Source organism: Chenopodium album, chromosome 19 (assembly GCF_948465745.1).
Source record: "Chenopodium album chromosome 19, dcCheAlbu1.1, whole genome shotgun sequence".
Taxonomy (NCBI): Eukaryota; Viridiplantae; Streptophyta; class Magnoliopsida; order Caryophyllales; family Amaranthaceae; genus Chenopodium; species Chenopodium album.
Window position 1 is genome coordinate 4,674,928 of NC_137852.1, and position 22,130 is coordinate 4,697,057.

Consider the following 22,130-nt stretch of genomic DNA (forward strand, 5'->3'; position numbering starts at 1 on the left):
CTTCTCTAATATAATATTCATTTCAGTTCAATTCAGCTCAGCTCTAATAAGTTCAGTTCACTTCAGTTCAGCTCAGTTCTAATAAGTTCAGTTCACTTCAGTTCAGCTCAGTCAATGAGAACAGACCCTTAAACTATATTTTACGTGAGTAAATATTAATTAAAATCATAACAGAGGTTATATTACGAAATTTTATATCAATACCAATCCAACAACATATTTTATAAGCTTACTATGGAGTATTATGTTAATAAAAATTATAGTCAAAGTTAATGTGTTTGAGTATGTGGTGTGAATCCCGTCAAAAAAAAAAAAAAAAAAAAAAAAAGAGTATGTGGTGTGAAGTATGAGTAGAAATTTTGAGTACTCTATATGTTACTCCGAAGTAAGTAGAGTATTAAGGCCTGTTCTCTTCAACTTAAGTTCAGTTCAGTTCCGTTCCGTTCCATTCCGTTTTTAATTTCCTCATCTTATAAAATATTCAGTTTAGTTCAGTTCAACTCAATAAATCTGAACATGCCCATAGTTGGTGACACCTTTATAACCTTGAAGTCACAAGGTCGAACTCTCAATTGTTGTATTGTTAATACTAACCCTTCCTCCTTACTTTGCAGAATTTATTACAATAAAAAAGACCTAGATTATTATTTAAGGAAGCTATCCTCTAAAATATGGAATAAAAAATTTATGGAAATGTTTTAGATATTCAAGTTATCAATATTTCTTCTGTTCTCTCTCTAAAATATTTCTTCTGTTCTCTCTCTAAAATATTTCTTCTGTTCTCTCTCTCTAAAATATTTCCTTTTTAACTTGAAAATGGAGGCAGATACACCACCTCCTCCATCATCTCATCAGGTTGTTAATCCTACTTCAGTTCCACATTCTCTAAGCTTTCGTGAAGTGGTTGCTACCTCTTCTCAATGGTTTGAAGAATCCAGGAAAATTGTTAACTCTGTTAATGATTGGGATGATCAAGAGGATATGGTCCCTGATCATGCTCTCTCTGTGCAATTTTCTAAAGATACTCTTCAACGTCTAAGAAAACCATGGAATCTCACCCTCATGGGGAAATGTCTAGGGGTTTCAATAAGACCTCAATTTATGGACATAAGAGCTAGAATTATGTGGAAGATTAAAGGAAGTCTTGAAACAATTGATCTAGGCAAAAATGTCTTCCTTTTTAGATTTTCGATGCAAGATGACTATGAACGTGCTCTTTTTGGAGGTCCATGGTTTATCTTTGATCATTATCTTATGCTTTCTAAATGGAAACCAAACTACAGGCCTGAAACAAATTACTTCGATCAAATGGCGGTGTGGATTCGCTTCCCAGAATTCCCAGTTGAGTATTATGACAAGAATGCTTTGTTTGACATTGCTAAACTGGTTGGTGAACCAATCAGGGTTGATTATGCAACAGATAAGATCACAAGGGGACGTTATGCTCGTGTCTGTATTGAAGTTAATCTCAAAAATCCACTATCACAAAATTATGGATTGGTGGAGCTTGGCAAGCGGTGGTTTTTGAGAATATTACTTCTCTTTGCTTTAGTTGTGGCAGAATAGGACACTCTAAGGATGAGTGTGTTATGTTTGCATCTAACACATGTTCAAGCTATGGTAAAGCAGATCCTAAAAGCTCTTCTTTAGCTTTGCCTAATTCTGTTTCTGATTCTGCTTCGGGCCCATCCTCTAAAGCCCATAGTTCAGAAAATTTGGTAGCTGATGCAAATATTCTCCCAGATTCAGAGTTGGGCAATTCGGAATATGGGCCTTGGACCCTTGTTACTAATAGGAGGTCCAACAGAAAAAAGCCACCTATTATTGTCAAGGAGAATACAAAAAAGGAAGTTCCAAAGAAAGTTCATAATCCAAGCAGTGGCTTTGGAAAGAGTGAAAAAATTTTAAATTCTGCAATTAATAGAAAAATTGCTCCCTCAACTACCAGAAAACTCACTCTATCTCAGTCTTGGAAACAAAAGAAGTCAAGTGAGAGTATTACTTCTAATATTTCTCAGAAGAACATTCCTTGTGATAAAAAATTAGAGCATATATCACTCAAGGAAAATATTTTGGAAGATTTCACAAGCAAAGATATAACTTCTGAATCTTTGTCTGATATCCATGCAAAAGACAATTTCCAACACCTGGCTTTAAATTCTTCTGCTTTGTCTCTTCCAATGCCTATTAATACTACCCCTTCTTCTAACCCTTTATCTTTCATCTCTCCAACTACTAAAAACCCTACCTCTTCTCCTACTGAACTTCCTTCTCACCTTCCAATTTCTGAATTTTCCCCTGTTTATCATGAATCCGAATCACAAAATACCACGCCTGAGCCTTCAGATGGACAAAAAGTCACCGGAGAAATCAACCTCGACGCAATTATAGATAATCAGACCCTAACCTGTCAAAGTTTCGGAGATGAATGGCTCCTCTCCCCTCAACTCAATCTGATGACATGCAAATCGAATTTCAGAACATACATCCCCTCTCCAACCCCCTCGACAATTCTGAATCTCTTCCCGGAGACTCCAGAGTTTCAAATCAACAAGAATCATCCCTCTTCGGAAACGGAGCTTCACGGAGCTCTACTTCTGTTGGACTCTCTCAAAAGGAGAGAAGAAGCTCTGGTAATTCCGAGAAATGTTCAGCGGGAACCTCACACTCCCTTGGCAATCCTACGAAGCTTTCCAATAATTCCATTGGTATTCGCAAGTCACGGCCAAGAAATTTCAAACCCACGTCGTCCATTGGTCCTTTACATCACCCAGGACGAGGTAGTGGGAATTCAAGTGAATGCCACGTATTGGGAAACACAGAGAGGTCTTCGGGAAATTCAGAGTGTAACAACTCCGATTCGAATGGAGGATGTGATTCAAGTGGACTTATCGGATGCATGGATGGATTGGGACGAGTATTATCTCCCCCTCAATCCGAAACCAACTGATGTTCCCTAGGTTGTTTTGCAGCGGAACCTTCCAAACTTAAAAATGAAATTAGTTCTTTGGAATGTTCGTGGAGCTAACAAAAATGATTTTTTACCAGCTGCTGCTCAAATTGTTTCGAATCACAAACCAACTATTTTCATCTTTTTAGAAACAAAGAGTGATGATAATCGTGCACGACAAGTAATGCTTCAGCTAGGGTTTCATGATTTTAGAGCAATTCAACCAACTTCAAGAAGGGGGGGGGGAGAATTTGGCTCTTTTGGAAAAATACTGTGGATCTTCCCTCGTACTCTTGTGATCCTCACCGCTTTCATGCTTTGTTTCACTTTAAGAATGGCGCTCCGGAAGCTCTCATCACCGGCATGCATGCTCCTAGTATTCCCTCGGAGAAGCATAAATATTGGCAGGAAATGGCAGCAGATGTCCCTCCTTCTTCTACTCCATGGTTAATGTTAGGAGATTTGAATGAAGTGACTTCCCAAGCTGAAAAGTCGGGTGGTCGGAGCTTTCGTCCTTCTCAATGTCGTGATTTTAATCACTTCATGGATAAAGCAGGAATGATAGATCTTGGTTACAACGGCAATCCTTTTACTTGGAATAATGCTAGAGATAGCATTGATCATATTCGGGAGAGGCTTGATCGTGCTCTTGGTAATGCTAAATGGTTGGAGACCTTCCCCAACACTAAGGTAATCCATCTTCCAAGACTACATTCTGATCATTCTCCAATTTTAGTTTGCTTAAATGATTCTTTTGTTGATGGTAATTTCCCTTTTAGATGTAAGGAGGTGTGGTTAGAACACCCTAATTTTAAAGAATTTTTTATCTCTAATTGGGAAAAACCGAATGACAATTTCTTGTTTGGTCAACAAAAGTTTTTGGGTAATATTAAAAATTGGAATTCTAATATCTTTGGCAATTTGCAAAAACAGAAAAAGAATTTAATTGTAAGGATTGATGGCTCTCAAATTTCTCTTGCTCATCATTACTCTTCCTTTTTGGTTAATTTGGAAAAAAATCTTTTAAGAGATCTTAATGAAATTTTCAAAAAGGAAAGGATAATTTGGGCTCAAAAAGCGGGTATTAATTGGAGGAAATTTGGTGATTTAAACACAAAATATTTCCATGTAATTGCTTCTATTAAAAAATCTCGAGGAAAAATCATGTGTTTAAAAGATAGGAATGATAATTGGGTTTTATCTCAATCTTTGTTAATGGATATGGCTACTTCTCACTTTAGAGGATTATTCACTTCCACCCTCCCAATCCCTTTTTTCCAGCCTATCTTCTTGCCAAATAACTCTCTAAGTGCTGATGATGCTTCCTTATTGTCAGCACTTCCTACCTTGGATGAAGTTAAAAAAAGCCTTTTTAACATGCAACCTATGAATTGCCCTGGCCCTGATGGTATTCAACCTAGATTTTTCCAATTTTATTGGGATGATTTAGGTGACATACTTCATAAGTTCTGTGTTGAATGCTTTTCTTCCAATTCTCTCCCTGATAAAATCAACTCTTCCTACATTTCCCTTATTCCAAAAAAAGGGCAGCCTGAATATATCACTGATTTTAGACCTATTGGCTTATGCAACTCCATCTACAAATTGCTCACAAAAGTCATTTCAGCTAGAATCCGTCCTCTACTCCCCTCTCTCATTAATCCTCTTCAATCCAGTTTCATTCCAGGCAGAGGCATAGAGGATAATATTATTGTGATCAAAGAAATTTCACACATGTTCAAGAAGGCAAAAAAAGGAAAAAATATCATGGCCTTAAAGCTTGATTTGGCAAAAGCATATGACAGTCTAGAATGGAGTTTTATTGAAACCACTCTTAGGGGTTTTGGTTTTCCTAGTTCCTTGGTTGATCTCATTATGTCATGTATTTCTACTCCCAAAGTATCTGTCCTTTGGAATGGTCAAATAACTGATGAATTCTCTCCTTCTCGGGGAATTAGACAAGGTGATCCGATATCTTCTTATATATTTGTTCTTTGTCTAGAAAGACTTTCTTTGATGATTGAAAAAGCTGTTGCTGATAGGAGTTGGAAGCCCCTCAAAGTGTCTAAACACATTTCCCTTTCTCACCTCTTTTATGCAGATGATGTGTTTTTATTTGGTCATGCTTCCCCTTTGAACTTGAATAACATCATGGGAATTATTTCTGATTTTGGAAAAATTTCTGGGTTACAAGTTAATATGACTAAATCTTCCATAATTTTTCCTCAGTCCATGTCTTTTCCTGTTAGACAAGGAATGAGTTCCTTGTATCCTTTTAAAATCTCCTCTTCCTTTGGCAAATATTTGGGAGTTGAAATAAGCCCTAACAAGCTTAAGATCTCTCATTATCATGATCTCCTTCAAAAATCATTGGATAGAATAAAAGGTTGGCAATCTAAGCTTATCAATATTGCTGGTAGAAAAACTCTGATCAAATCTGTTCTAAATGCTTACCCAGTTTTTTCTATGCAAACTAATTTACTTCCTTGTTCAGTTCTTCAATCTTTGGAGAAAGGTTGTCGAAAATTTTTGTGGAATAAGGTTGATAGATCAAGATATCTGCCTAGAACTAGTTGGTCAGTTGTTACCAAACCTATGGCAGCTGGGGGATTAGGCATCAGAAAATTAAGAGAATGGAATATTGCCTTTATGGCAAAGTTGGGTTGGTCTATGCTTAATGATCATTCAAAACTTTGGGTGAAAATTTTCAATGACAAATATCTTCAGCATTCTGCTCTTTTAGATTGCTTTCCCAAACCTCACCATTCACCTATTTGGAGTGATCTTTTAAAAGGTAGAGACCTTTTATCCAAGGGCATGATTGTGGGAATAGGTAATGGAGCTTCTACTTCTCTTTGGTATCATCATTGGGTGGCTTCCAAACCCCTTTACCATTTTGTACAGGGGGATGTTCCTCCTTCCAAAGCTCATTGGGGGGTATCTCATATTATTAGGTATCATTCTTGGTATCTTGAGGATATCAAACATCTTCTGCCTCCTAATATTCTTAAGCTTATCTTGCTAATTCCTATCTCCATGGACTCGAATTTTGAGGATTTCATTCGTTGGGCCCCATCTAAGGATGGAAACTTTAGTATAAAATCAGCTTATCATCTTCAATGTTCTTCTGATTTTTACTCTCTCTCTCAGCAGCCTTTTCATAGTGCCTTTTGGAAGAATATTTGGAAAATCAAAACTCCACATAAATTTAATATGCTTCTTTGGCATTGTGCTCATTCAATTCTTCCAGTAGCAAATTCTATTTCTTCTTATATCCCCACTATCTCTCCAGTTTGTTGTAGGTGCTCTTTATCTAATGAAACCCACCTACACCTTTTTAGAGATTGCTTTTCCTCTTCCATTCTTTGGAATTACATTTTCCAAAGACTTCCCATACCCAAAAACTTCAATTTCTCATCATTTAAAAATCTCACCTGGGATGATTGGATCTCTTTTAATCTTTCACAATCTGATAAATGGAAGATGATTTTTTGTACTTGTATTTGGCATATTTGGAAGGATCGAAATACTGCTGTTTTTGAGAGAAAGATGTTCAGATCCATGCATGTTTATAGCAGATTCTATGTGGACTATCAAATGAATGCTCATATCCTGCAGGGGAAAGGGAAAATTGAAGCTGCTGGACCTGGTTCTTCTAATTGGAATCCTCCTAGAGAAGGTTTTATTAAATTGAACACTGATGGTGCTTGGAGGAATTCAGAGATGGCAGCAGGTGGTGGAGTTATCAGAAGGAGCAATGGAACTTGGTTCTTTGGGGTTTCCAGCAAATATAATGCGGTTACCCCTCTTGCTGCTGAATTGTTTGCTATGAGAGAAGGTCTCAATGTTGCTCTTGAATTCATGGTTAAAAAAATCGAGTTGGAAACTGATTCAGAATACCTTACCAAGCTCTTCAAATCCGTGGATCATGTTCCCCATCATGAGTTATATGCTGTGATCAATGATGTTGCTGGTATTCTGCAGGCCAATGGAAACATTCTCATTAGGCATGTTCCTAGAAAAAAAAAATGTCTTTGCTCATAGTCTTGCAGCTTATGGAATGGAAATGAGCATTGGGCATAAGGACCATTTCCTGGTTCCTCCCTTTGCTAAGCATATTTATGATGCTGATTTGGGGGTTTCTTCATCATCTGGATAGTCACTCTTGGAAGGTAGTTTCGATGCTGTGGATGTCAACTTCTGTCACTATTATTAGTAATATAGGTTGTATGATAAGTATTTTAGTTTTTATGTTTAAGCTTACTCTTGTCTTTTCAATGTATTATATGCAGAACTCTAAGCTCTATATCACTATCCATCCTTATGATGATAGTGATCCTAGTTTTAGTTTTAGTATTAGCTGTTCTCTGCTATTTCTCTCCTCTGCTTCTAGTCATTCATTTTGGGTTGTTTTCCTTAATGGCTGTGCAGAGGTAGGCTTTTGTTGTAAACAACTCTTTGAGGCTATAAGCCTGTAATATATATTTGCTTCGTGTTGTGTCAAAAAAAAATCAATGTAACATGAAATTGGACATGAAATCAACCAATAAAATTAGCAATTACTTGTAGTTTTTTTTTTTTTGAACGGGTAGTAATTAATAGAGTAGTTACCAATTACTCCGTAGTTCATTAAAAATGTTTATAAACAATATTGAACATTAATAAACAAAGAGGTCAATTCCCAAAAAATAAATAAAAATCAAATCAAAATTGAACTTCATTGATTACGTTACAATTTATTTAAAAAAAAAAAAACTTCATTGATTAAGTTATAAAAAGCAAAGTTGTTGGTTTTGAAAACTGTTTAAGTACACACCAAGGAGGGTGTTCAGTGGATGCTCAGATTGCTCACATGTCACAATGGTGTCCAACAATGGTGTTCAGGGTCTTCTTAAGTACAGTAATTGTTACAAGCAAAGTTGGAAAGTTGTGCAACAACTAGAAGACCTGCTCTAGCCGTTAAGAGCTTGAATAATGTACTGGTGCTAGCCAAACTGTGTATTAAGGCAACAACGATGGTTGTCATAAGCTTTGGGTATGAGAACGCGACAACATAGTGTAATTGGAAGAGCTTAGCACCTAGCAAAGAAAGGTATGCAGACAATGATCAAAATACTCGAATAATAAAATAAGATGAACTATAAATTAGTACTCCCTCCATCCCTAAATTATATTCCTGTTTGTCTCTATTATGCGAGGAATAAATGCTAGAAATAAGAATGTTATTTAGGGACGGAGGGAGTTCTGTCACCCAAAGTGATTTACTGTGCAATTTTAGTATACCATGACAATTCAAAAGATAAAGATTCCACAGGGAAATCTGGTCCTTGATCGGCTTCAATCACCCAATCATCCAAGTAATTAGTCAAGTCGTTCAAGGTCATCGCATTAAATACAGAATTACTCTCCCAACCTTTGACTTTAATCAGCTTTATATCCTTCAACGAGTGCTGCCAACATTCAAGATTCTGAGAGCAGTGACAATTTGGTTCTTCAGCCACCAAACATTTTAATAGCCCCTGCAACAACATTACTAGAATTTTTTCTCAAAGCATTCATGCATTTCGCAAACCATACACAATTGAGCAATTGCAATGCAAACCTATAGAAAGTAAGCGATTAAAAAAAAACCTTCAAAATTTTAGGAGAAACAGAAAAAAGCATAAACGACAGAATCCTAGGACGCAAGTTCCAGAATAAGCCATCTAAAAGAGATGCATAGTTCATTGATGTCGTCCACAACATATTCATAACCAACTTCATATTGTTGAGTTCAAAGTGAGGAAACTGTATCCCGGTATAATCCTCAGCATTGAAGGAGATTTTCGTACCCTAACAAACCAAGAAAAATATTATCACAAAATATTTATAATGGAAATAAAATAGCAATTACAAAAATGAAAGACAAAACATACTGGCAAAAAATACATCTCAATAGTCAGGTCTTGAAATTTGAAATATCTGAGAAAGTTGTACAGCCTTGTGAACCATAAATTGTTCATATTTGAAAGAAGGGGAGAGAATTCTGCTGTCCGATAATCAGCAACACTTTTTGAATGAAAGCGTGGCATGGCATTCCCACTATGTTTAAAAGATTGTAAATTAGGTGTATCAAACTCTGCTTCCACCAGTTTCATACAATCATTTAAATGTATCTCCTTGAGAGATTGACTAGAGAGTTTAATAACTTCTTGCAACATGCATCCATCCAAAGACAGATGCTCAAGCAGAGGAAAGGATGTAATCATGCTTTGTAGCCACTTTACATCAACGGGAATAACCCACAAAGACAAGCGTTTCAAATTTTGGCAAATAGAACTGACAATGATTTCTTGTTCAAAGTTTGGGTCACGACTACGAAAATCGAGTTCTCTTAATGTTCGCACCTTTATGCTAAACCTCCTTTTGGCTTTGGAATATCCATGAGGACGGTATACTATCTTCCCCAGTCTATCATGACCACATATGTCAAGATTTACAAAACCCAGACAATGCATCAAAGACAGCACTTTCATTGATTGAATAGAGGAAATGAGATCTTGAATTGTATCCTCATCTATAGTGACAAATTGAAGATGCAGCTCAACTAAAGAGCATAGCTTAATAGCTTTACTGTCAGGAGGGATACTTAATAGGATAGAACCATCTAAATGTAAAATGATTAATGACTCCATTGTAAATAAAATGTTAGACAGGTCATGAAGTCTTTCTTTTCCCGTAGAAATATTCAGAGTTAACTCCTGAATACTCCTTTTAGCAACCATTTCCATCCACGTATCAACACGAGGGCCCAAATCTTTACTCACAAGGGTTATAAGAAGAAAAAACTTGTTCACACGAAGTTTCTCCTCATGAAATCGAAGCAATTTCTTATCAATATAGCTCAAAAATTTGAGTCTTCGATTAAAAATTTTGCGTCGCTCATCTTTAGGAAGTCCTCGCCCCTTTGGGCTAGTTACAAATAATTTTTTCCCGAAATAATGTTGCTGACAATCAAGGATGGGAAATGTTTCCCAAACATATTGCCATCTCTTGGATAAAACACCCATTTGAGCAGCTTGTTTTGTTGAAAGATAAGACAACATATGGTGAAGAATGAATTCAGGTAGTTCGGATATTCGATCAATACAGGTTTTTCCCTCATCATCCATATCTCTCAAGTTTTAAGTTATTCAAATTACAAATTATCTACTCCAACCTTTAAATGTTGCACAACAAGGGAAGCATTCAATCCTCAATAATCCAAGATCTGTAACAAATGCAAATATACTCTTTAATATCAATTATGTAATTAACACACAAATGTAATCTGAAATTGAAATATACTCATCAGGGTTTTAAATCATTTCCTCTGTTTTTCAAGTTCAGAAATTATCAGCAAACAAAAGGGCATTCTCTAAATAACAATATATGAGCACCAAAGAGTACAATTTGCAGAATTTCTCACAAATAAAAAGACCTAGATTATTATTTAACGAAGCTATCCTCTGAAATATGGAATCCAAAATATATGGAAAATTTTTACATATTGAAGTTATCAATGTAACATGAAATTGGGCATGAATTCAACTAATAAAATTAGCAATTACTCTGTAATTCATAAAAAATATTTATACACAATATTGAACATTAATCAACAAAGAGGTAAAACAAAAAAAATAAACCCCAAATCAAAATTAAACTTAAAATTCTTAAAATTGAGGATAGAAAGGGCTAAAGCTTACCTCCTGAAGAACAATCCTTGTTACGATGAGAGAGATCAAAGAGAAGAGAGAGAAAAAGAGAAATTAGAGTGACTAAATATTTGGAGTTAGGTTTTTCTGGGTTTAGGATGGGATTATTATAAATTTTGATTTACGAAAAAATTTCAAAAAAAAACAAAAAAAAATAAATTGTACTTATGTGGCTGGTGGCTGGTCACACCGTGATATAAAATAGGTTATAAACTTACAATACTTGAAATTAGGGGTTACTTATAAATATAGGTTAATTGTGTTTTGTTTGTGTATGTTATCAAATGGGTTACTTGAAATTAATGATTATTTATAATATATGTAACTTGAAATTAAGGGTTATTACTTGAACTTATAGGTTACTTATAATATGGATTTCTTGAAATTAGGGATTATTTGAAACTAAGGGTTACTTTTATTTTTTTAGGGAAGAAACTAAGAGTTAGTTGAAATTGTGCATGAGTGTCAAACTCCATTATTTTTGCTGAGTTGACAGCAAGCCACATGCACCGTGGCTTGCTGCACCGAAAAGGCGTTGGTATATGTATCAATTTTTTGTTAATGGCCTGGAAAGGTAGACCTTGACCAGATATCAACTCTCACGATATTTTTAATCTAATACTTGCGACTTGCGAGTCAGACATTTAAGATTAGATGGGAAGGTAAGGAAATCTCGACCCTTAAGTACACTTATTGATCTCAATTTTAATAACTTTTAATTATATATAACAGAGTAATAACTAATGCGAGTAACTTTTAATTGTATACACTATGCAAATAGACAACAATCCGAAGCAAACACATCATCCTTCATAACCAAAGGACATACCCAACCGACGCTCTTTTAGAGCAATCAAGGGCGGGTTAAGGTGTGTTGTAGCATGACCAACCTCGGTATCTTCTCTAAAATAAGTACATACTCACCTAAATATAAACATTTAGCAAATTTTAGATCTTTCCTTACAATTACACCTAAGTTTCATACTAGCAACCTGAAAATAGTGGCTTTATAACAGCATTTCAGAGCCATCAGAACTCCAAGCACGATTGCCTTTTCTTCCACAACGTTAGCATCCAAAGATTGCATCAACTGCTTACAAACAGTCTTATTACCATGACAATTGAAAAGATAACGTTTTGACAAATATAGTAGATTTAGCTATTCTCTTGGCTTCAATCTTCCAATCATCCACAAAATCAGTAAAGTTGTTCAGGGTCATTGCGTTAAATACAGTATTACTCTTCAAACCTTTCACATTATTAAGCAGCTTTATATCCTTCAATGAGTGACGCCAACATTCAAGATTCTGAGAGCAGCAACATTTTCGTTCTTCATCAGCCACCAAACTATTCAGTAGTCCCTGCAACAATGTTATACATACACAATCGAGCAAGGAACTAATAAGATGCTTAATTTGACAACTTGTTATTAATCATTTGCAAACATATAGAAGTGATGATATGAGAAATGAAGGCATACCTTGATAAATTTTTTAGAAGAATAATATTCAAGCAGTATAGACAAAATCCTGGGACGCAAGTTCCAAAATAAGCCATCTAAAAGAGCTGCAAAGTTTATTGATTTCAACGAATACGAAACCAAGTGAGCCAATTTCATATTATTGAGTTCAATAGGAGCAAATTGGATTCCCATATAGTCCTCAGCATTGAAGGAGATCGCCTCACCCTGAAAAACCAATAAGTATTGTCTGAAAATAATTATTTAGAATGGAATAATAAAGCAATTACAAAGTTGGAAGGCAGACATACTGATATAGAAGTCATAGAGAAAGTCAGGTCTTGAAATTTGTTATCTTTGAGGAAGTCTTTCAACCTCATGAACCATAAACGGTTCATATCTTCAAGACGGACCTCTAGCTCTGCTGTCCGATAATCGGAAACACTATTTGAATATAAGCGGGGCATGGTCTTCCCACCATATTCAAATGTATGTAAATTAGGTGTATCAAACTCTGTTTCCATCAATTTCGTACAATATAACAAATGCATCTCCTTCAGAACTTGACTTGAGAGTTTCATAAATTCTTGCAATACGCAATTTTGCAAGACTAGATGCTCAAGCAGCGGAAAGGATGTAAGCACACTCTGTAGCCATTTTGGATCTATAGGAATTCCCGACAAAGACAAATGTTTCAGATTTTGGCAAACAGAACTGACAATGATTTCATGTACCATCGTTTCCTCGCCCCCATTATGAATAATGAGTTCTTTTAATGTTGGCACCTTTATGCTTAAATCTTTGAATCCACTTTGAGAATAGTACACCATCTTCTCGAGCTTATCATGATCACATATTTCAAGATTCTCAAAACCCACACAGTTCATCAAAAAGAATACTTTCATTGAATGACAACAGAAAATGAGATCTTGAATTGTATCCTTATCTATAGAGACACGAATAAGATGCATCTCAACTAAAGAGGATAGCTTAACAGCATTCTTATCAAGACGGCTATTTAATAGAACACAGCTTGATAAAATTAAAAGGGTTAATGACTCCATTGTAAATAATATCTTAGACAGGTCATGTCGTCTTCCATGTCCTGCATGAATAATCACATTTAACTCCTGAATGCGCATATCAGCAAGCAATTCCATCCATGTATCAACACGAGGAGCCAACTTGTTACTCACAAGAGTCATACTAAGAAAAAACTTGTTCACACGAAGATTCTTCTCACGAAATCGATGCAATGTCTTATCAATATAGCTCATGAACTTGACTCTTTGATTAAATATCTTGCGACGCCCATCTTTAGAAATCCAATTCTGCTTCGGATTAAGGACACACAAATCTTTTCCAAAATACCCTTCATGAAAATCAAGGATGGGGAATGTTTCCCAAACATATTGCCATCTCTTGGATACAACACTCAATTGAGCAGCTTGTTTTGTTGAAAGATAAGACAACATATGGTGAAGAATGAAGTCAGGTAGTTCGGATATTCGATCAATACAGGTTTTTCCCTCATCATCCATATCTCATAATTTAAATTATCCAGTTTTAAATTATCTACTCCAAACTCTAAATGTTGCACAACAAGAGAAGCATACAACCCCCAATGATCCAGGATCTGTAATAAATGCAAATATACTCCTTAATAGTATCATTTATGTAATTAACACAAAAATGTAAACATAATTACATTTCAATTTGTTGAATTTGCTCAGGGTTTCAATTTATTTCCTCTGTTTTTCAAGTTCTGAAATTATCAGCTAATATAAGGACATTCTCCAAATAACAATATATGATCACCAAAGAGCACACTTTGATAAATATCTTTGGAAAAAAAAAGCTAGATTATTATTTAATGAAGCTATTCTCAGAAATATGGAATCTATAATTTATGGATTTTTTTTTTTTACAAATTCAAGTCATCAATGTAACATGAAATTGGGCATGAAAACAACCAATAAAATTAGCAACTAGCAATTAGTTCATCAGAATGTTTACACACAACATTGAACATTAATTAACAAAAGGGTCAATACCAAAAAAAACTCAGGAAAAAAAAAAACCAAGTCAAAATTAACTTCAAATTCTTAAAATTGAGAATGAATAGGGCGAAAGCTTACCTGAATGAAAATAAATGCAAGCTCCTGAAGAACAGTCCTTGTTACGAGTACGAAGAGAGAGATTGAAGAGAAGAGAGAATAATTAAGGTGTAAAAATGGAAGTCAGAGTGACTAAATTACAAGAGTTAGGTTTTTCTGGGTTTGGGATGGCGTTCTTTAGAGTGCCACAAGGGCAGGGTTGAGAAACGATCCCAACATTTTTTAAAATCGGTGTAATTTTTTTAAAATAGAGAAAGTATACAAGGAATACATGTACGTATGATCCCGTAATGTAGTTTGTGTAGCTAATTAAGTACTTCGTATATAAGTACAATATGTACCAATTTTTGTCTTGATTCACATGCATCCTCTACCAATACATGCATGTTTTTTTTCTTTGAAGTAAAATCAATTACAAGTACTAGTATCCAATTCATTTCTCCTTAATAATTGTGAAAAACTCCAAACATACTAATCGAAACAAACGAAGAGAGTAAGTAGCATAGACATATTATACGATGAAAATAAGAGAAGCACTTAATATACGTAAATTAGTTTACATAAAAGTAGTCAAAAAAAAATTTGCATAGTAAGTTATTTAAGTACACAAAGTGTACAGTGATTGTTACAAGCAAAGTTGAAGGTTGTGCAGCAACTAGATGGCCTGCTAGGCTGCTAGATGGTGATGGCTTGAATGACACTGGTGCTAGCCAAACTGTGTAATATGAAGGCAACGACGATGGTTGTCATAAGCTTTGGTAACGGGAACAGCGACAACATAGCTTAAGTGGAAGAGCTTAGCACCTAGCAAAGAAAGGTATGAAGATACTCAGCGATCAAAACTCAAATAATGAAATAAGATGAACCAAGGTGAAACTGTGCAACTTTTGTATACCATGACAATTCAAAAGATAAAGAAGTCATAGGGAAATTTTTCTCCTGAGGTCCCTTCTTGGCTTCAATCACCCAATCATCCAAGTAATTAGTCAAGTTGTTCAAGGTCATCGCGTTAAATACAGTATTACTCTCCAGACCTTTCACATCAATCAGCTTTATACGCTTCAACGAGTGACGCCAACATCTAAGATTCTGAGAGCAGTAACAATTTGGTTCTTCAGCCACCAAACATTTCAGTAGCCCCTGCAACCATATCGAAATTTCAACTCATACTCTGTATTAGTAGAATCTTTTCTCAAAGTATTCATGCATTCCACAAACCATACACAATTGAGCAATTGCACAACTGATAATTTAAAACTTGTCACTGCAATGCATACCAATAGAAAGTAAGTGATGACAAAAAAAGAAGGCACACCTTCAAAACGTCAGGAGAAAGAAAAAGAAGCTGTAATGACAGAATCCTAGGACGCAAGTTCCAGAATAAGCCATCTAAAAGAGCTGCATAGTTTATTGATGTAAATACATTCATATACAACTTCATATTGTCGAGTTCAAAGGGAGGAAACTGTATTCCGATATAGTCCTCAGCATTGAAGGAAATTTCCCTGCCTGACAAACCAAGAAAAATATTAGGGAAATTCTCTTTGGTGAACTCCAACTTTTTCATTTTCTAAGTGGTAAACGTTCTTAAATTTTATTATCAATGATAAACCTAAATTTTTATATTAAGTCAATTACAACATTAATGATGAATTTTAACTAGATATTTAACCATAGTTAGTTAGTTTTTTTTTTTTTTTACATTTATTTTAGAAATATTTTTTTATCAAACCTAAAAAAAAAAAAAAAAAAAAAAAGCAAACCCCACCCACCCACAGCCTAGCCCCTCCCCCGTTAGCCACCCTGCACTCCTCCCTAACCCCCGATCTGCCACCCTGCACTCCTCCCTAACCCACAGACTAGCCCCTCCCCCGTCAGCCACCCTGCACTCCTCCCTAACCCACCGACCACCATACCCACTCCACCCCAAACCTCCACAAAAACCGCCCACTCCCGTCCCCCAAACTCCCCTCGAAACCACTCAGCCATCGTCGACCTCACTAACCACCCCGAAAACCGACCCCCTTCCTCGACGACCCCCCTCCTCTGTTCTTCGACCCAAAAACCCTAAATCCAACCTAAAAACACAAAAAAAACCAAATCCGTTCATCCAAACCCAGAAATCGAATTCGGGTTTTAGGTGGGGTTTTAGGTTTTCGGGCAGCACGAAAAGAGAAGGGGACTCGTCGGGGAAGAGGGCCGTTTTTCGGGGTGGTTAGCGAACGACGGTGGTGAGGGTGGGGGTGATTAGCAAACGACGGTGGCTGAGGGTGTGGGGGATGTGTCGAGATGGAGGAAAGAGAGAAAGTGGGGCGGGGAGACTGGACGACGGTGGCTTAGGGGGGCTGCTGGTCGCCGTCAGGGGCCTGGCCGCCGGCTAGGGGAGGGGGGCTGCTGGTGGCTAGGCTAGGTGGGGGAGGGGTATTGGTTTTTTTTTTTTTTTTTTTATAAATATTTTATAATGAATTAACTATTAAAAAAATAATAAAACTAACTATAGTTAAAGATTTTCATTAAAAATAACTCTTATCAATGGTAATAAAAAATTTAGGTTTACCAATGATAATAAAATTTAAGAATGTTTACCACTTAGAAAATGAAAAAGTTGGAGTTCACCAAAGAGAATTTCCCAAAATATTATCACAAAATAACCAAAGGAATAATCAAAATAGCAATTACAAAGTTGAAAGACAGACATACTGAATAAGGAATCATCCAAATAGTCAAGTCTTGAAATCTGAAATCTCTGAGAAAGTTGTACAACCTCATGAACCATAAACTGTCCATATCTTTAGGACGGGAAGAGAAATGTGCTGTCCGATAATCAGCAACACTGTTTGAATATAAGCGAGGCATGATCTGCCCACAATATTTAAATGAATGTACATTAGGTGTATCAAACTCTGCTTCCATCAGCTTCATACAGTTGTTAATACATATCTCCTTCAGAGCTTGACTTGAGAGTTTAACAACTTCTTGCAATATGCATCCACCCAAATACAGATTCTCAAGCAGAGGAAAGGATGTAATCATGTTTTGTAGCCACTTTGCATCAACGGGAATACCCCACAAAGACAAACGTTTCAGATTTTGGCAAACAGAACTGATAATGATTTCACATACCATTGTTTCTTCACCACCATTACGAAAAGTGATTTCGAGTTCTTTTAATGTTGGCACCTCTATGCTAAACTTTTTGTCTTTGACGTCTCTATGTAAATTCTTGTACACCATCTGCTCGAGTTTATCATGATCACATATTTCAAGACTCTCAAAACCCACACAGTTTATCAAAAAGAATACTTTCATTGAACGACAACAGAAAATGAAATCTTGAATTGTATCCTCATCTATGGAGACACCAATAAGACGCAGCTCAACTAAAGAGGATAGCTTAACAGCATTCCTATCAAGACGGCTACTTAATAGAACACGACCTTGTAAATTTAAAGCAGTTAATGACTCCATTGTAAATAAAATCTTAGACAGATCATGTCGTCTTTCATGTCCTGCACGAATATGTACATTTAACTCCTGAATACAAGTACCAGCAAGCAATTCCATCCATGTATCAACACGAGGAGCCAACTTGTTGCTCACAAGAGTTATACTAAGAGAGAACTTGTTCACATGAAGATTCTTTTCACGAAATCGACACAGTTTCTTATCAACGTAGCTCATGAACTCGACTATTTGATTAAAAATCTTACGACGCCTATCTTTAGGAATACTTTTCAGTTTCGGATTAATTACACTCAAATCTTTTCCGAAATACCCTTCAGAACAATCAAAGATGGAGAACGTTTCCAAAACACATTGCCATCTCTTAGATATCACACTCAATCGAACAGCTTCTTTTGTGAAAAGATAAGACAATATATGGTGAAGAATGAAGTTAGGTAGTTTGGATATTCGATCAATACAGGATTTTCCCTCATCATCCATCTCTCTCAATATTTTAGTTATTCAGACTAAAAAAAGTTATTCAGACTGAAAAATGTTGCACAACAAAAGAAGCATTCAAACCTCCAATAATCCAGAATCTGTAATAAAATGCAAATATGCTCTTTAATACTACTATCATTTAATGTAATTAACACACAAATTTAAACTGAAATTGAAAAAAAAAATTACCTTTCAATTTGTTGAATTTGATGGAATGGTGATAGCCTGAGAGGAGAGAAAGAGTCCAAGGAGCACAGAGAAGATTGTTAACACCCAATTTTTTGTTCAATTTATGTAGAAGTAATATTAGGTGAATTATTTAGGTAAAATTACTATAAATATGTGAGTATGGCAGAGGTGAGGATCATGTGACGAGATATATAGAAAGAATAGAATATTTTCATTTAAAATTTTTTTGCATATAAATAAACGACCAATCATACTTCGAGTAGGTATTTGGTGAATCATGCATGAATTAACAAATCAAAGTAGGTATTCGGTTAATCATGCATGAGTTAACAAAGCAGTCCAAGTATAACAACCCCTCGTTGCCCATCAAGTAAATCATCCAAAGGGGTGTTTCTAATTGCACAGAGATCTTTAAAAGTATTACTAGCCAAGAATAAGTGTTCCACACAAATTTAAAAGGTTGTGTAGCAACTCTGGAATAACTACTACGAGTAGATGGCGATAGCTTTAGTAGTACTGATGCTAGCCAAGCTTGGGATTTGGAAGGTAAATAATAACATAGGTGGTGACAAATTTGGGAAGGGGAGAAACGACCACTTAGCATACCTGAAAGAGCTGCTACATGTACTTAAATAAGATGAAAGGTAGATTACTAGATTAGTACTTGTAAGTTTCAAAAAGGTGTTTTTTCTTAGATAAATGCATCATTATATTAGCTTTTAATTTATAGATAGACAATAGTTCGAAGCTAATACATCCTCCACAACCAACGGACATCCCCAACCCACACTCTTATAGGGCAATCAAGAGGGTTAAGGTTGTGCCGTGGCATGAGGAACCTCAGCAGCTGCTTTGAAATATAAACATACTCACCTAAATCATAACATTTAGCAAATTTAAAGCTTCCCTCACTACAACACCCAAGTAAGTCCCATACTAAAAACTTGCAAACAGTTGTTTTTAAAAAATTATAGCACAGGAATTGCGTTGCAGAGCCATCAGATGTTCAAGCACGATTGCCTTTTTTTCCACAATGTTAGCATCCAAAGATTGCTTCAACTGCTTACAGACAGTCCGTTGTACAGACCCCCACTATGGTATGTAATTACAATTCCCATGCCAACTCCCACCTCAATCTCCAAAGCAAGTACCATACATCATTCTGCTTACCAGCCACAGAAGGATGCCAAACTGCATCAGACTCGTTGCTACCATATTCCCAGCAGTTTATTCCCCTCTCATTCACAGGTTTATTCTACTCTTTTTTACTTCAAGAATAAATAAAAAATCCACTCTACCCATCCCACTAAATCACCAAATATTGGAAGTCTGCAATATAGGAAGCCTTCCAAACACTAGCAGCGTAAGGACATCACCACATCGCATATATTCCCAATTCTACTATACCACACCTCACATAAGGCGTTGTTACTGTACAATATTAGCATATTACCAAGACAATTGAAAAGATAAAGTTTGTACTTTGAGATGCTCACAAGATTTAACAGTTTTCTGGGCTTCAATCACCCAATCATCCAAAAAATTAGTCAACTTGTTCAGGGTTATCGCATTAAACACAATATTACTCTTCAAACCTTTCACATTAATTAGCTTTATGTCCTTCAATGAGTGACGCCAACATTCAAGATTCTGAGAGCAGTAACAATTTGGTTCTTCTTTAGCCACCAAACCTTTCAGTATTCCCTGCAACAATATTTTACAGTTCAAAATTTTAATTCATCCTTGGTATTGGTGGATGCTCTTCTCAAAGCATTCATACGTTTTTTAAACCATGAACAACCGTGCAAGGAGCATTTAAGATGCGTAATCGATAACTTGCTACTCCGTATTAGTCAATTGCAAACCAATATATAAAGTGATAGATAGGAGAAATGAAGGCATACCTTCAAAAATTCAGGAGAATAATAATTAAGCTCTAAAGACAATATCCTGGGCCGCAAGTTCCAAAATAAGGCATCTAAAAGAGCTGCATAGTTTACTGATGTCAATGTATGGGTAATTAACTTCATAATGTTGAGTTCCAAGGGAGAAAACTGGATTCCCACATAGTCCTCAGCATCGAAAGGGATAGCCTTATCCTGACAAACCAAGAAAAACATTGTCCAAAATAAGCATAGGAATAAATCTTTATAATGGAATTATATAAGCACTACAAAGTTCAAAGGCAGACATACTGATTTAGCAGTCATACAAAAAGTCAGGTCCTGAAATTTGTTATCTTTGAGAAAGTTGTTCAACCTCATGAGCCATAAACTGTCCATATTTTCAAGACGAACAGAAAGCTCTGCTGTCCGATAAGCAGCAACACTACTTGAGTATAAGTGAGGCATGGTCTTCCCACGATACACAAATGAATGCACATTAGGTGTATCAAACTCTGCTTTCACCAGTTTCTTACAATTGCAAACATGCATCTCCTTGAGAACTTGACTTGAGAGTTTCATAACTTCTTGCAGTATGCATCCACCCAAAAACAGATGCTCAAGCAGAGGAAAGGATGTAATCATGCTCTGTAGCCACTTTGCATCTATGGGAATGCCGCATAAAGACAAACGTTTCAGATTTTGGCAAATAGTACTGACAATGATTTCACATTCCCTCTTTTCTTCGTCAACACTACAAAAATCGAGTTCTTTTAAAGTTGGCACCTTTATGCTAAACCTTTTGGCTTTGAAATCTTTATGAGGATGGTACACCATCTTCTCCAGCTTACCATGATCACATATTTCAAGATTCTCAAAACCCAAACAATTCTTCAAAGACAGCACTTTCATTGATTGAATTGAGAGAATGAGATCTTGAATTGTATTCTCATCTATAGAGACATCCCTAAGATGCAGCTCAACTAAAGAGCATAGCTTAACAGCATTCCTGTCAAGATGGCTGCTTAATAGAAGGCAGCCTCTTAAAGTTAAAACGGTTAACGATTCCATTGTAAGTAACTTCTTAGACAGGTCATAGAGTCTTTCTCTTCCCATAGTAATATACAGATCTAATTCCTGAATACACAAATCAGCTACCAGGTCCATCCAAGTATCAACACGAGGGGTCAAATCATTACTCACAAGGGTTATATGAAGAAAAAACTTCTTCACACAAAGATTCTCCTCACGAAATCGACGCAGCTTCTCATCAACATAACTCATGAACTTCAATCTTCGACTAAAAATCTTACGACGCTCATCTTTAGGAATCCCAAGCTCCTTCGGATTAAGTATATCTAATTCTCTTCCGAAAAACCATTCATTACAGTCAAGGATGGGGAATGTTTCCCAAACATATTGCCACCTCTTGGATATAACACCCGTTTGAGCAGCCTCTTTTGTTGAAAGATAAGACAATATATGGTGAAGAATGAAGTCAGGTAGTTCCGAGATTCGATCAATTGAACTTGTTCCATCACCCATATCTCTATTCAAACACCCAAATACACCTCTCAACTCCCAATTCAGATATATCTTATATTCTTAACCATACTCAAAAGTCAAAAGCACAAGAACACAAACCTAGACAAGGTCGCATTAGAAGATAAGCATTTAAACCCCAATAATCCAGAGTTCCAAACCAATTATTCTGTAACAACATACCCAAAAACGATTCTATTCAGCTTCAATCTTTTCTAGACCACAAATTGTTAACTTTTCCTAACTCAACAATCCAACATATTATATGATATATGAAGATTAACTTATAAATCTTTCAACAATATAGTCTAA

General features: G+C 35.9%; 4 protein-coding genes across 6 annotated transcripts; all 4 read right to left on the reverse strand.

The window, feature by feature from the left end:
* Window positions 1-7,577: 7,577 nt before the first annotated feature.
* On the reverse strand, window positions 7,578-10,751 carry LOC145595080 (uncharacterized). 3 transcript variants are annotated; one of them, XM_081651435.1, is made up of 5 exons: window positions 10,675-10,751; window positions 8,866-10,199; window positions 8,582-8,782; window positions 8,234-8,400; window positions 7,578-8,029 (listed from the first exon to the last, which is right to left on the reverse strand). In XM_081651435.1, exons 2-5 carry the CDS (start codon window positions 10,099-10,101, stop codon window positions 8,023-8,025), a joined length of 1,611 nt encoding a protein of 536 aa, XP_081507561.1. In that variant the 5' UTR covers window positions 10,102-10,199; window positions 10,675-10,751; the 3' UTR covers window positions 7,578-8,022. The 3 variants fall into 3 exon arrangements, with proteins under 3 accessions (XP_081507561.1, XP_081507560.1, XP_081507559.1); XM_081651434.1 differs by having other exon boundaries at window positions 8,234-8,418; XM_081651433.1 differs by having other exon boundaries at window positions 8,234-8,469.
* A 735-nt stretch (window positions 10,752-11,486) lies between these two features.
* On the reverse strand, window positions 11,487-13,982 carry LOC145593843 (uncharacterized). Its single transcript, XM_081650212.1, has 5 exons — window positions 12,454-13,982; window positions 12,164-12,370; window positions 11,916-12,044; window positions 11,676-11,773; window positions 11,487-11,586 (listed from the first exon to the last, which is right to left on the reverse strand). The coding sequence occupies exons 1-5, from the start codon at window positions 13,681-13,683 to the stop codon at window positions 11,487-11,489; spliced, it is 1,764 nt and encodes a 587-aa protein (XP_081506338.1). The 5' UTR covers window positions 13,684-13,982.
* Window positions 13,983-14,801: 819 nt separating this feature from the next.
* LOC145595130 (uncharacterized) lies at window positions 14,802-17,959 on the reverse strand. Its single transcript, XM_081651498.1, has 4 exons — window positions 16,960-17,959; window positions 15,575-15,764; window positions 15,155-15,399; window positions 14,802-15,063 (listed from the first exon to the last, which is right to left on the reverse strand). The coding sequence occupies exons 1-2, from the start codon at window positions 17,938-17,940 to the stop codon at window positions 15,744-15,746; spliced, it is 1,002 nt and encodes a 333-aa protein (XP_081507624.1). The 5' UTR covers window positions 17,941-17,959; the 3' UTR covers window positions 14,802-15,063; window positions 15,155-15,399; window positions 15,575-15,743.
* Window positions 17,960-18,680: 721 nt separating this feature from the next.
* LOC145594910 (F-box/FBD/LRR-repeat protein At5g56420-like) lies at window positions 18,681-21,878 on the reverse strand. Its single transcript, XM_081651260.1, has 3 exons — window positions 20,589-21,878; window positions 20,298-20,492; window positions 18,681-20,097 (listed from the first exon to the last, which is right to left on the reverse strand). The coding sequence occupies exons 1-3, from the start codon at window positions 21,819-21,821 to the stop codon at window positions 19,843-19,845; spliced, it is 1,683 nt and encodes a 560-aa protein (XP_081507386.1). The 5' UTR covers window positions 21,822-21,878; the 3' UTR covers window positions 18,681-19,842.
* Between the last annotated feature and the right edge of the window lie 252 nt (window positions 21,879-22,130).

Bases quoted from the DNA above. Each gene is read 5' to 3' on its own strand.
- LOC145593843 (XM_081650212.1), bottom strand. From the start codon at position 13,683: ATGGATGATGAGGGAAAAACCTGTATTGATCGAATATCCGAACTACCT. The intron at 12,371-12,453 runs GTATGTCTGCCT...TTGGTTTTTCAG, and splicing joins TCTCTATGACTTCTATATCA to GGTGAGGCGATCTCCTTCAA. The intron at 12,045-12,163 runs GTATGCCTTCAT...ACATTGTTGCAG, and splicing joins CTTCTAAAAAATTTATCAAG to GGACTACTGAATAGTTTGGT.
- LOC145594910 (XM_081651260.1), bottom strand. From the start codon at position 21,821: ATGGGTGATGGAACAAGTTCAATTGATCGAATCTCGGAACTACCTGAC. The intron at 20,493-20,588 runs GTATGTCTGCCT...TTGGTTTGTCAG, and splicing joins TTTGTATGACTGCTAAATCA to GATAAGGCTATCCCTTTCGA. The intron at 20,098-20,297 runs GTATGCCTTCAT...ATATTGTTGCAG, and splicing joins ATTCTCCTGAATTTTTGAAG to GGAATACTGAAAGGTTTGGT.
- LOC145595130 (XM_081651498.1), bottom strand. From the start codon at position 17,940: ATGAGCTACGTTGATAAGAAACTGTGTCGATTTCGTGAAAAGAATCTT. The intron at 15,765-16,959 runs GTATGTCTGTCT...TTTGTCAGGCAG, and splicing joins TTTGGATGATTCCTTATTCA to GGAAATTTCCTTCAATGCTG.
- LOC145595080 (XM_081651433.1), bottom strand. From the start codon at position 10,101: ATGGATGATGAGGGAAAAACCTGTATTGATCGAATATCCGAACTACCT. The intron at 8,783-8,865 runs GTATGTTTTGTC...TTGGTTTGTTAG, and splicing joins TTGAGATGTATTTTTTGCCA to GGTACGAAAATCTCCTTCAA. The intron at 8,470-8,581 runs GTTTTTTTTTAA...ATGTTGTTGCAG, and splicing joins TTTCTCCTAAAATTTTGAAG to GGGCTATTAAAATGTTTGGT.